General features: G+C 39.1%; 1 protein-coding gene across 2 annotated transcripts in view; it reads left to right on the top strand.

The window, feature by feature from the left end:
* The window catches only part of acsf3 (acyl-CoA synthetase family member 3), a 145876-nt gene that overhangs the window by 16739 nt on the left and 115144 nt on the right, over positions 1 to 13993 (top strand). For both annotated transcript variants that reach the window (XM_061974770.1, XM_061974771.1), the window contains exon 3: positions 6283 to 6438. In XM_061974770.1, the coding sequence (XP_061830754.1) occupies positions 6283 to 6438 (156 nt within the window). The remainder of the gene's footprint in view (positions 1 to 6282; positions 6439 to 13993) is intronic.

Here is a 13993-nt window from a genome sequence, read left to right as displayed (position 1 = left end):
CTGAAAAAAAATGGCACCGAAAAGGAAATCATATACTGCAGGTTACACGCTGGAAGTAGTGAAATATGCAGCAATCATTGGTACTTTAAAACGGAAATAGGGCAGCAGAAAGAAATTTTGGAGTAAGCGAGAAACTTGTAAGGGACTGGCAAAAAATTCCCCCCAAAAATGCGACTTATACTCTAGTGCAGTGGTTCTCAAATGGGGGTACGCGTACCCCTGGGGGTACTTGAAGGTATGCCAAGGGGTACGTGAGATTTTTTTAAAATATTCTAAAAATAGCATCAATTCAAAAATCCTTTATAAATATATTTATTGAATAATACTTCAACAAAATATGAATGTAAGTTCATAAACTGAACATCAAATCAAGTAGGCTATTCCATTCATTACCATAAACCCAGAGTTTCCCCCATGCCATGATGGTTTGACCCTCACTAAAATGTCTGTCAAAAAGAACTGTGAAAAGAAATGCAACAATGCAATATTCAGTGTCGACAGCTAGATTTTTTGTGGACATGTTCCATAAATATTGATGTTAAAGATTTCTTTTTTTTGCGAAGAAATGTTTAGAATTAAGTTCATGAATCCAGATGGATCTCCATTACAATCCCCAAAGAGGGCACTTTAAGTTGATGATTACCTCTATGTGTAGAAATCTTTATTTATAATTGAATCACTTGTTTATTTTTCAACAAGTTTTTTGTTATTTTTATATCTTTTTTTCCAAATAGTTCAAGAAAGACCACTACAAATGAGCAATATTTTTGCACTGTTTTATAATTTAATAAATCAGAAACTGATGACATAGAGCTGTATTTTACTTCTTTATCTGTTTTTTTCAGCCAAAAATGTTTTAGGGGTACTTGAATTAAAAAAATGTTCACAGGGGGTACATCACTGAAAAAAGGTTGAGAACCACTGCTCTAGTGCGACTTATATATGTTTTTTTCCTTCTTTATTATGCATTTTCGGCCGGTGCGACTTATACTCCGGAGCGACTTATGCTCCGAAAAATACGGTAAGTGTTTTGTGTCATTTCATTTTGGTCATTTGTTGTCCAAGTCCTCTTCCTTGATTATTCTGCACAGCAACAAAAACAGAAAAGTTAAACACAAGATCACAATAATCATTAATAGAAGTAAACATTTTCCAATAACATGCAAATGTACGCAAAAAAAACAGTAATAACTAATATCGGTATGTGGATGCACACGTTTACAATACGTCATTAGTCCGGCCAGACATTACAATTACATAATTAAGTCAAGTTATTGCAGTCTAAAAAAGTAAAATATGTCAGGCTTTACTTGCAAACGTTGAAAAAAGCTCCAGGCACCAAGCTGTCTGCAATGGCCGGATATAAGGCTCTCCCTCGGGGTAAAGAGAGGAGGAAAGAGCACAGAGGACGCTCAACATTACGATAGTCGAGAGGTCTCATATTTAAACAAGAATGTGTACAACTACTGTCACCCCTGCTTGACGTGTCTGCTTTTAGCTGTTTTAAATAAATAAATAAAACTATACTTAAATTTTAAGGTGGCTCTTTCAGGCCGCATGGTGTCTCCGTGTTCAAAATAATTTTCAGTGTTGAGCGCGCAAAGGATCTCGGGATATGAAAGGACGCGAAGTGTACACGGATGCAACCTTTCTGCTAATGGCAGAAAAGGACACATTTGTTGGCCGCATTCGAAGGACACTTGGAACTTTTTTGAATTGGGACAGCCTCTGCGCACCGCGATGACGCCAGCACCCCGCAAATGCGCACTTCAAAGGATGCAGACCCTGAATTGGGACACGGCCAATGTCCAAATGTATCGGTTATAGCAGACCTGGGCAAAATACGGCCCGCGGGCCACATGCGATCCATCAAGATTTTCAATCCGGCCCGCCGGATGTTCAACATCATTTTGTTTAGACCTTTAACATCAAAACTGTAGCCGCCATTATGATGTGCAGTGCTGTTTTTAAATGACCGTAAGTCTGGAACTATAGAAAGTATTTCAATGGTTGAAATCTGCGCTTTTGGGTGTTATACACGTTATTACGGTACTCTACGTCACAGCAGCTCAGACGACAAACAAAGCAGAGTGGGCGGGGTTTGTTTTCAGAGCAACCAGCCCGCAATGCGTGTGTCAGGAACAGATGCGGAAGCAAATTTTTACAACACATTTTTGCATAAAAGTGATAATATATCATATTGTAGGTGTTTATTTCCCTTTGCATTCATATTTTGCTGTTTGTTACTTTTTTGTTGTGTTTTGCTTGATTGTAAAAGATGTCTATCGAGGAGCTGGCCTGAGAAGTAAAAGAGGAGCCGATGTTCATATATTGTTAATATTCAGTGTTTTATTGTTCATAGGTAATATTGTAAATCCCACTTTCTTTATTTTAATGTACATTTTGGGTGTCCCATTCAGTAAAAAAACTGTAAAATTCCATTCTGTTTTTTTGAGGTGGTCTGTCATAACGTTTTTAGACATTGTGACTTTTGGTATTAGTGTTCCTGAAAAAAAGGGACCCAAACACACATACTGTACAGCAGATTTTTACAGCTAAATGTGTATATATCATTTATACACACATTCTCTCAATGTGGCCAGCTCTGATGTAGACTGTGGAGAATGCATATATTTTTAAGAGTTATTTATTTATTTATTCATAGTCATGTTTAAATCAGCTAATATTTTCCCATGTGTACTCTTTATGCTTGTATCTTATGTCCGCAAGTAAACTCTGTGCTTTACCTTGAAGGCGTTGGAATGTGGGAGTATGACATACCGGTACTCCCTTTTTACCTTGTCAGTATTAGAACAAAGAGGCTGTATTCCTTTCTGGACAGGGTGGGGGCTGTTTTCGCATTCAATAAGTTGTCTCTTTCCGTTTGGCTTTCAGACCGCTTCTGGATGCTGGTATTACCGAATTGTAAGGGTGGTCTCCTAAAGCTTTATATAAATTTTATGATATTCCTATTCTGTCTTGATGGTCCTTCTTACCCGACATATATGTCACCTGAAAGAACTTGGGATTGACCAGTGACTTTTATTCCCTGAGAGGAAGACTGGTCAGACGCAACAAGACCAAACCGAACCCAACCGAAAACCGTGTCACAAAACCGCGGTAAGATCCGAACCGTGGATTTTGTGAACCATTCCACCCTTAATGTGTTAACGGTGTACCAGTCAGGATACACACATTAAAATGTTCATTTGTATTCCCAATGCTCTGAGAAGACAAAATAATCATTTAACATAACATGAACAACACTGACCTAATTATATCAACCACAGGGGATATTATTTCTATATTCCCGAGTATGATCATCATGCTGAGATACTTTCAGACTCATTGCAATCAGGTTAATTACTGCAGCAAATATTCAAAACATGAAGGATGAACAACACATTTTAAAAGTGACTGCCGTTGTTTTGAATGATACCAATAAGGTTAATGTGATTAGGGCTGCATCCATCGACTATTTTAGTAATGTACAGTTTGTTCGATAATTGAGTAAGTGGATAAACAACATCTTATAGCGTCAATGCATATTCTAGGAAAATATTGAAATAAACAGAGTTTTTGTGTGTTGTAACTTTCATTCTGTTTTTCTTCCTTTAAACACGTGTGCATTAATTAAAACTACAAAATATCATATACAGTCGTGGTCAAAAGTTTACATACACTTGTAAAGAACATAATGTCATGGCTGTCTTGAGTTTCCAATAATTTCTACAACTCTTATTTTTTGTGATAGAGTGATTAGATCACATACTTGTAGGTCACAAAAAACATTCATGAGGTTTGGTTCTTTTATGAATTTATTATGGGTCTACTGAAAATGTGACCAAATGCTGGGTCAAAAGTATACATACAGCAATGTTAATATTTGGTTACATGTCCCTTTGCAAGTTTCACTGCAATAAGGCGCAAACTTCTGGCAAGCTTCTGGTTGAATTTTTGACCACTCCTCCTCTTGACAAAATTAGTGCAGTTCAGCTAAATTTGTTGGTTTTCTGACATGGACTTGTTTCTACAGCATTGTCCACACGTTTAAGTCAGTAATTTGAGAAGGCCATTCTAAAACCTTAATTCTAGCCTGATATAACCATTCCTTTACCACTTTTGACATGTGTTTGGGGTCATTGTCCTGTTGGACCAATGTGGACAGACCGATACAAATGTTGACAATAACGATACCAAGCATATCAGTATATAGTCGATACTACACGGATTAGCTCAATATTTTTTACTATCAAAAAAGTATTTGTCGTTTTTTATTTTTCTTTACAAACTAAGGAAATAAATCCCTGGACATAGGATGGTTTCAAGGGAAAAAACAGCTGACTTATATCAAAGCCAATAATATGAATTCATTTAAATATTTAATTGATATTGTTGCATCGCCATTCTGTGTTTTTTTCTGATTGCAATTGTGATCAAAAATGAAATCATTCTATGATCTTACAAATTCTAAGTATCAATTTGTATAACCAATACAGCTCCTGTGACTACTCGGTGTTGGATCGCTACTCAAATTTGGGGCGGCGTGGCTCAGTTGGTAAAGCGGCCATGTCAGCAAATTGAGGGTTTCAGGTTCGATCCTCGCTTCCGACATCCGAGTCACTGCCGTTGTGTCCTTGGGCAAGACTCTTTACCCACCTGCTCCCAGTGCCACCCACACTGGTTTAAATATAGCTAAAAGATGTAGATAATGGGTTTCACTATGTGAAACGCTTTGAGTCTCTAGAGGAAAGCGCTATATAAATGTACTTCACTTCACTTCACCAGTGTCGCCCAAAACTAATGTAAGTATTGAAACAACAGAAGAATGAGTGCGTTTTACATAGATAGAAACGCGTTACAACGGAAAGTAACCAGACATTACCAAAACATTTGCAAATAGATTAATAATACTGTATTTTCGGGACCATAGGGCGCACCGGATAATAAGGCGTACTGCCGATGATCGATCTATTTTCGATCTTTTTTCATATATTAAGCGCACCGGATTACAGGGAGGCTTATTATTTTTATTTTTTTTTAAATGTAAAACACTTCCTTGTGGTCTACATAACATGTAATGGTGGTTCATTGGTCAAAATGTTGCATAGATTATGTTTTATAGATCATCTTCAAGCCGCTTTCTGACAGTCGCTTCATGATGCGCCATTTTGTGGGCGGTCTTATTTATGTGGCTCACCTTTGACAGCGTCTTCTCCCCGTCATCTTTGTTGTAGCGGTGTAGCGTGCAAGGACGGGAGTGGAAGAAGTGTCAAAAGATGGAGCTAACTGTTTTAATGACATTCAGACTTTACTTAAATCGATAACGCAGCAGCATCTTCTCATCCGGAAACAACAACACCGGAAATGTGTCCTGTGAAAAAATGTCCGACCGGAACTCTAATAACTAAAGTTCCTTGGGTAAATAATGTAAACTCACTATACCGGTATGTTTTAGCGCTTTCATGGCGAGTTTACTGACAGATATAAGTAACTTTACACTACTTTATATTACAAATGGCAACAGTTGATGATGAATGTCCCATAACAAGAAGATAGAGAAAAAGAAGAAGCTTATCGACTACGGTGTCGACACGGACTACAAAGGCGGAGGCGGACAGTTTTTCAGGATTTATGCAGATCCCAAATACAGATCAGCAGGTACCCGAAGGTAAGAAACGTTGCTTTTGCATAATATTGCGAAGCAAAACGCAAGATAATATGTCTTACCTTATACATACACCATAATAATACTCGTATGTTTAATGCGCCGACAATCCTTCAAGCGGTGCGGCTTCATAGCTTACCAAAGTCGTACTAAAACATTTTGATAGATTTTTGAGCGACGTGTGTAATGTTCTATATTTTCAATGGAACACTGAAAATGTTGCTGTTTTTTACTTGAGTCATATTGCCATCATAGTGCAGCCTACACTTACAGTATCTCTTATGTTTGACGGCCATCTACTGGTCACACTTATCATTACACCATGTACCAAATAAAATAGCTTCGAGGTGGGTAAGCTCAACCAAAATTATTCCATACATTAGGCGGACCGGGTTAAACTGTCGAGTTTTGAGGGAAAAAAAGGATTTTAAGTGTGCCTTATAGTCCGGAAAATACGGTAGTTTTGACAAAACATTACAATATATTACTGCAAATTAGGAAATTTGAAATGTTTCTATTATTATTTATATTTTATATCGCTATTGCAGGAGGCTGCACTGTATATATTCCCCATCCCTAATCAATGTTCTACCTCTCTGTCCTTTTTTTTTTAGGTCCAGTGTCTGGTCTCTGAGTGGGCGTGGTCCAAAAACGACATCATCCTCCACACACTCCCACTCCACCATGTGCACGGCATCGTCAACAAACTTCTGTGCCCACTCTGGGTCGGCGCCACCTGTGTCATGCTGCCCGAATTCCAACCTCAAAAGGTGCCGACTGCTCATAATTCTTTCTACCGGTACATTTTTGGGGCTACTGTTCCTCTGCAGAGCTCGGGAGGTGAGCGTGCGGGTGAAGCTATCATTCATGAGTCGAAGACATAGCGCGGTAGCCGGAGGCCTGAGAGCGTCAACTTTTTTTCCGCGTGACTTCCTCCTGTCTGTAAACCTACAGTGTACGGTTCTCAGTGTCTCTCTTTCTCCGTTCCACTTTTCTTCTCTCCTTGCTTCATCTCCTCTTGCACTCTCTCCGTCCCCTCCTCCCATCCCTCTCTGGCTGTCAGACTAAGTGTTTTGGGTCCAGTGATTAATTGCCCTGTGTGGCTTTGTATCTGACCAATGCCGACTCACGGTAAGAGCTTAAGCAGCGGATCAATCGATGAGCTGACATTGAAGAACGATGGCGCATGGTTGGCCCTGAGAGAGGAATGGAATAAGGTGTGTGTGTGTGTCTCTGAAAAATAAAAAGGCCGACCATTCAACTGTTTTCCAACGTATAGGTGTTTTTTTTGTTGTTTTTTTATGCCGGGTCCTCGAGAGCTTTCATAGTCGTGCAAAGAAAGACCTTTGAAGGACACGTGTATCTGTCAGAAAGATATTGCTACACTTTCGCAGTACACATCAGTATTCGACTGTTATCCCTGACCTTGTGTACCAGACCACAAAGCCCATTATATTAGTCTCAGAAAAAAGGCTTTATTGTCCTGAAGTTATAGCTGCTTGATGAAACGCTGAAGAGTCGGTTTCTTTTATACTTCTAGTTCTTTAAAGAATCTTTTTTCCACCAGGACCGGTTTAATGTATGCGTTATTTTCACGGACCGGCTATCCACGTGTGACAGATAAAAACAGCAAAAAAATGAGCATGAAAAATCAACTCACTATGACGCTGAAGTTATGGGAGCCCTAGGCGTGTTTATTTGGGAAGAGATGGTCCCCCGAATGTTGATGGCATATACTGTATACCAGTGTTTCTTAAAGGGGAACATTATCACCAGACCAATGTAAGCGTCAATATATACCTTGATGTTGCAGAAAAAAGACCATATATTTTTTTAACCGATTTCCGAACTCTAAATGGGTGAATTTTGGCGAAATAAACGCCTTTCTAATATTCGCTCTCGGAGCGATGACGTCACAATGTGACGTCGCATCGGGAAGCAATCCGCCATTTTCTCAAACACTGAGTCAAATCAGCTCTGTTATTTTCCGTTTTTTTTCGACTGTTTTCCGTACCTTGGAGACATCATGCCTCGTCGGTGTGTTGTCGGAGGGTGTAACAACACGAACAGGGACGGATTCAAGTTGCACCAGTGGCCCAAAGATGCGAAAGTGGCAAGAAATTGGACGTTTGTTCCGCACACTTTACCGACGAAAGCTATGCTACGACAGAGATGGCAAGAATGTGTGGATATCCTGCGACACTCAAAGCAGATGCATTTCCAACGATAAAGTCAAAGAAATCTGCCGCCAGACCCCCATTGAATCTGCCGGAGTGTGTGAGCAATTCAGGGACAAAGGACCTCGCTAGCACGGCAAGCGATGGCGGCAGTTTGTTCTCGCAGACGAGCGAGCTAAACCCCCTGGATGTCTTGGCTCACACCGTCCCGAAGATGATCAAGAGAAGAATATCGACCCTAGCTTCCCTGGCCTGCTGACATGAGGGTATGTCTCCAGAATATATTAATTGATGAAAACTGGGCTGTCTGCACTCTCAAAGTGCATGTTGTTGCCAAATGTATTTCATATGCTGTAAACCTAGTTCATAGTTGTTAGTTTCCTTTAATGTCAAACAAACACATAGCAATCGTTGGTTAGAAGGCGATCGCCGAATTCATCCTCGCTTTCTCCCGTGTCGCTGGCTGTCGTGTCGTTTTTGTCGGTTTCGCTAGCATACGGTTCAAACCGATATGGCTCAATAGCTTCAGTTTCTTCTTCAATTTCGTTTTCGCTACCTGCCTCCACACTACAACCATCCGTTTCAATACATGCGTAATCTGTAAAATCGCTTAAGCCGCTGAAATCCGAGTCTGAATCCGAGCTAATGTCGCTATACCTTGCTAATCTATCCGCCATGTTTGTTTGTATTGGCATCACTGTGTGACGTCACAGGAAAAGGATATTGCGTGATGGGTAAAATTTTGAAAAAAACTTCGAAAAATAAAATAAGCCACTGGGAACTGATTTTTAATGGTTTTAACCCTTCTGAAATTGTGATAATGTTCCCCTTTTACAAGTGTATGTAAACTTTTTACCACGACTGTATGTCTGATTTATGACACCAAAAGACTTCCAAAGTTTGCGAACAAATAGATATGATCAACATAGTATCAATCTCACGGAGATTCCCGAGCCATTTTGAGAGATAATTCGGAAGCCTGTCACTAGGAACCAAAGATCCCTTCCCCATCAACAACAATGCGAATCAAGCAGACTTAGTGAGAGCCAACAACGATTAATTTGGGGAAAATTATGAGCCAGAACCTTATATTTTTGAGCCCGAACACAAAGAGGATGAGCAAAAAGGTTTAGAAGCCGGTTGCTACCAGGATGCAGCTTTATTGTGACACGAGCATCTAAACATACAAAGTAACTATAACAAACAATACTAAAAAAAACACTTACTGTAATATTTCCACTCTCGCTGGGATGTCGACGTGGGACGCTCACATATTTCACATAAAGCTTTTTTTAGGGATATTGCGTGATAGGTAAAATTTTGAAAAAAACTTCGAAAAATATAATAAGCCACTGGGAACTGATTTTTAATGGTTTTAACAATTCTGAAATTGTGATAATGTTCCCCTTTAACCACGGCCCAGTGTTGGGCCGTGAGCGCCCCCCTAGAATGTAATATATGTGTTTTTCAGCTGTAGTCCGTATAGGCAGCAGCGGTACTCAGGTGCAATACACTTTTCTACCACTTGTGGCAGTAATGACAATATAAAACAAACAGAAGAAGTCTCGCGCTGATGTCATAGAGACATTTCTTAAGCGCAAAAATTATGACTAAAGTGGTGAAGCTGTATTTTCATTTGCACTTTAATTTTACTGACAGTTTAGTTAAGAAACATATTACCGTATTTTTTGGAGTATAAGTCGCACCGGAGTATAAGTCGCACCTGCCGAAAATGCATAATAAAAAAGGAAAAAAACATATATAAGTCGAAAACTATGAAAAAAAACTGCGACTTATAGTCCGAAAAATACGGTATTAATTTAGTTTATTTATTTTAGCACAACATATTGTATGAAAATGTATTGTTTATTTGGTTAGTACTTCTTTTTCAAATCAGCCTGACCTAAGCTGAAGGTTTGTTTGTTAAATTAATAATATCATCTTTGTGATGAACGCATGCTTTTATATCATTTGACAAGATAATAAACTGTAGGTAGGTTAGATATAATTATTGAATAGGATCAAAATCAAGAATACGATTACTAATTCAGTGTTAATATTGGAGTGGTCCCCGGGCTCCTCTGTTAAGGAAAAGTTGGGTCCCAAGGTCAAAGAGGATAAGAACCCCTGCTATATACAAGGACCCTGCAGGGCACTGCAGATGGAAATTACAATCTGGCACATTAACATTTTATATGTCCATTAATGTGCATTGACCCATGTACTGTAACAAAGTAGTTGTAATATACATCTATTAACAAGCTTATTGGTGTGTTTACTGGGACAGGCGAAAGTTAAGTCGGAGAAAATGCGGTAGTTTATAAATTAAATAATGTTTCTGTGCGGACCGGTAGCAATTGCGTCACCGACCGGTACCGGTACCGGTCCCCGGACCGGTGGTTGGGGACCACTGCTTTAAAGTGTAAAGCAGTCAGTAATAGAACATTTTCAAAGACAATCCTGTAGTCCTACAGGGGGTCCAGAATGTTCAGCGCTACAATGCAGATGCTGAGCATTTTACATCTTTGCTCCAAGTCAGCTATTGGGGAAACCGCTAGTACGGCTGCAGTCATTAAGGATGTTAAATCTGAGTAAAGGATTCACTGTCACATTTCCATTTTTAACTCATCAATAATGGGGAAGAATTACAAAGTGGTAGGGATAACAAGACAATGGCTGCAGCTAACCATTTCGCCCATTATCATATAATCTACTGATTTCTCGATTTAGTCCTCGCAATCAATTTATAGACGGAGCGCTAGAATGATAGAACGTAGTGGAAAAATGCCCATCATAATTTCTGCCCAGTCGGAGGTTATTTCTTCCAATTGGCCTTTTTGTCCATCTTATCGACGACCTAAAACAAAATTACATTCACGCTAAATCTCAGACGTCAATCCTTGGCAGTGAAGTCAGAAATCAGCTATGTACAGTGGTGTGCCAAAACATTGGAACACTTGACTTTCACTTTTTTGCCACTGTGAAAGACAAAGGTACTGAGAATATTTTTCTCTACAAATTTATCAGTCCAGTTTTTTGTTTTTTTTACATTTTACTCTAATATTTAGTGTGGCCCCCTTTGGTATTAATCACAGCAGCGCATCTCTCTGGCATTGTGTCGATGTATTTTGTGAGGGTTTCAACCTTGATGTGATTCCACGCTCTCAGAAGCGAGTTGTGATGAATATAAAATAATATTTGACTGTTATTCAGCAAAGGTAACCTGGAGGTTTTTCTGGAACATTAACTTTGCAATATCAGTATGGTTGAAGGTTCCACTATGAAATAAATATCGGTTTTATAGCTATATTGGGGTCATTTCATTGAAATAAGGCTTTGTTTTCCAATTCATGGAAAGTATTTTAATATTTCTGCATACCACTCACTGCACAATTAGGAATGTAACGATAAACGGTAATGAGGATAACCGTGGTTATCATTAAGAATGATACCATAATTGAGAACTATTGTGAGCTTCACTTTGATAAACTCACGGACTGACTGGCGTCAGCTTGGTAGCTTAAATACTTACATGAAAACAAGAGACATTAATGTCTTTCCCCATTAAGAACCAACATACCCCAATCTAAACTTATACAAAGGCATTACTGTCCGAGCTGTGTTGAAGAAGCAAAAAAGGACATTATGTTAAATGAAGAGTTTCTGTCTCTGATAGTTGATATAATAATGTAACTGCATCATAAAGCCTACATGAACTCCATGGTGTTCAGGGATGAATAGTCTCTCCTATTGCTATTGTACTATTTTTTCAGCTATAGTTACATTAATCATTAGTAATGGAGCAGCCTAGTTTTGAATGGCAGGGTCCCTGCTATCACATGATGATAAAAATATAACATTTACATGATAAAAATCAACTACAGGCTTCCCAAATGTTGTAATAAATTAAGCATGATGTGTTGACTTGAAACTGTTTAATGTTGCACTTTTTATATGTAGAAGAAAAGTTTTGTCATTTTATTTCATCTGAGCAACAACTCGAGGCAGTTTAATGTGGGCAGAATTATTATAGTGTTCCCAATGTTAAAAGGATAAAGCCATTGTTTACAAATTTGGTAAATAAATAACCAAAAAATTTATATTTTGTTGTTTTCTTACTGTTCCGAAAATGAACCGAATCGTGACCTCTAAACCAAGGTACGTACCGAACCGAAATTTTTGTGTACCGTTACACCCCTAGTGATAGGTAATGCTTATATTGTACTTGCCTATATTAGAGCTCTAATTTAACCACGGCAACTGCGGCAAAAGCTGCGACCACCCTCATCATTTGCCATAATTCCCTAAAAAATTTACCAGCATTTGCGGCAAGAACACGCCGTGACCGCCCTTGAATTTTTACTTGTTAATGGACTAGGGATGTAACAGTAAACGGTATAATGATAATTCGCGATACAATTCCAGACGGTTAGTAATACCGTCTAATTTTTTAATTACCAAAAAAACGTCATTTATTCATGCATTTTAGGCAACACGAAGTCAGGCGCATGCGCACTAGCGTCGCTTGGCTTCATAATCATGGCGGACTAAGGACACAGACTTTGCTCCGGAGATTTCCCCTCGGAGTAAACGGAGCCAAGCGCTTGGTTTAACGTCATTTTCCCTCACTTCCCGCCGTGCGTTTAAGAGCGCACTGCTGTGTTTAGATGCCGACAGGTGTGGACAATATTGGAGACAGACGCACTTGTCCCCGCACGAAACGTATACAGCGAAGGAGTAAACTATTTGATGTGTCTTGAACGTTGTCACAACTTGTGTATAAAGTCTTTACTTTGTTGACTGGGATGTTCACTCGTTTTTTATTTAACTGCAAACTGTATCAGTGTTCAAATAACATCAATACTAGCTCAAATGTTTTGTTATCGCATCAAACTGATTGAAGGCTGTGAAGATTGTGTATTCGATGTGAGAGGTGTCACTCTTTATTTTTGTTGGCCAATCTGTTGTACTGAACCAAGAGAAGAACAAAGCTTGTCTATTAGACTTCATCTTCATTAGCCAAACTGATTTGTGTTTTGTTTTAATATCAAAAAGTAAAGACAAGGTTTTTATACATTACGTGGGTTTCCTCCGGGTACTCCGGCTTCCTCCCACCTCCAAAAACATGCACCTGGGGATAGGTTGATTGGCAACACTAAAATTGGCCCTAGTGTGTGAATGTGAGTGTGAATGTTGTCTGTCTATCTGTGTTGGCCCTGCGATGAGGTGGTGACTTGTCCAGGGTGTACACCGCCTTCCGAAAATGGATGGATGGACTTGTGTTTTTTCATGTCCCAAAGGTATTACTTAAAAAAAAAATGTCACAGAGCATTTTGTTAATGTGTTATTGTGTATAGTTAATTCCTATATGACATATTTCTGCTCAAACTCTTTCCCGATACAGCATCTACATGTACATATAAATGTACATAACTTCAAAAAAAAAAATAAAAAATAAATAAAATAAAATACCTCCCTCTATCAAAATGTAAAAATAGAGATAAAGGCATCATGAAATGACAAAAATTGGCGCCCTTCTAACTTGCCTTGGTGCCCTTAAATATGAACCCTCCTTTAAAGCAACACTTTAAAGGCCTACTGAAATGCGATTTTCGTATTTAAACGGAGATAGCAGGTCCATTCTATGTGTCATACTTGATCATTTCGCGATATTGCCATATTTTTGCTGAAAGGATTTAGTAGAGAACATCGACGATAAAGTTCGCAACTTTTGGTCGCTGATAAAAAAGCCTTGCCTGTACCGGAAGTAGCAGACGATATGCACGTGACGTCACAGGTTGTGGAGCTCCTCACATCTGCACATTGTTTACAATCATGGCCACCAGCAGCGAGAGCGATTCGGACGGAGAAAGCGACGATTTCCCCATTAATTTGAGCGAGGATGAAAGATTTGTGGATGAGGAAAGTGAGAGTGAAGGACTAGAGGGCAGTGGGAGCGATTCAGATAGGGAATATGCTGTGAGAAGCGGGTGGGACCTGATATTCAGCTGGGAATGACTAAAACAGTAAATAAACACAAGACATACTATATATACTCTATTAGCCACAACACAACCAGGCTTATATTTAATATGCCACAAATTAATCCCGCATAACAAACACCTCCCCCCTCCCGTCCATATAACCC

This window comes from Nerophis lumbriciformis, linkage group LG15 (assembly GCF_033978685.3).
Source record: "Nerophis lumbriciformis linkage group LG15, RoL_Nlum_v2.1, whole genome shotgun sequence".
Classification (NCBI taxonomy): domain Eukaryota; kingdom Metazoa; phylum Chordata; class Actinopteri; order Syngnathiformes; family Syngnathidae; genus Nerophis; species Nerophis lumbriciformis.
Note: the sequence above shows the minus strand (reverse complement) of the source record. Positions and strands in the feature narration are given on the sequence as shown.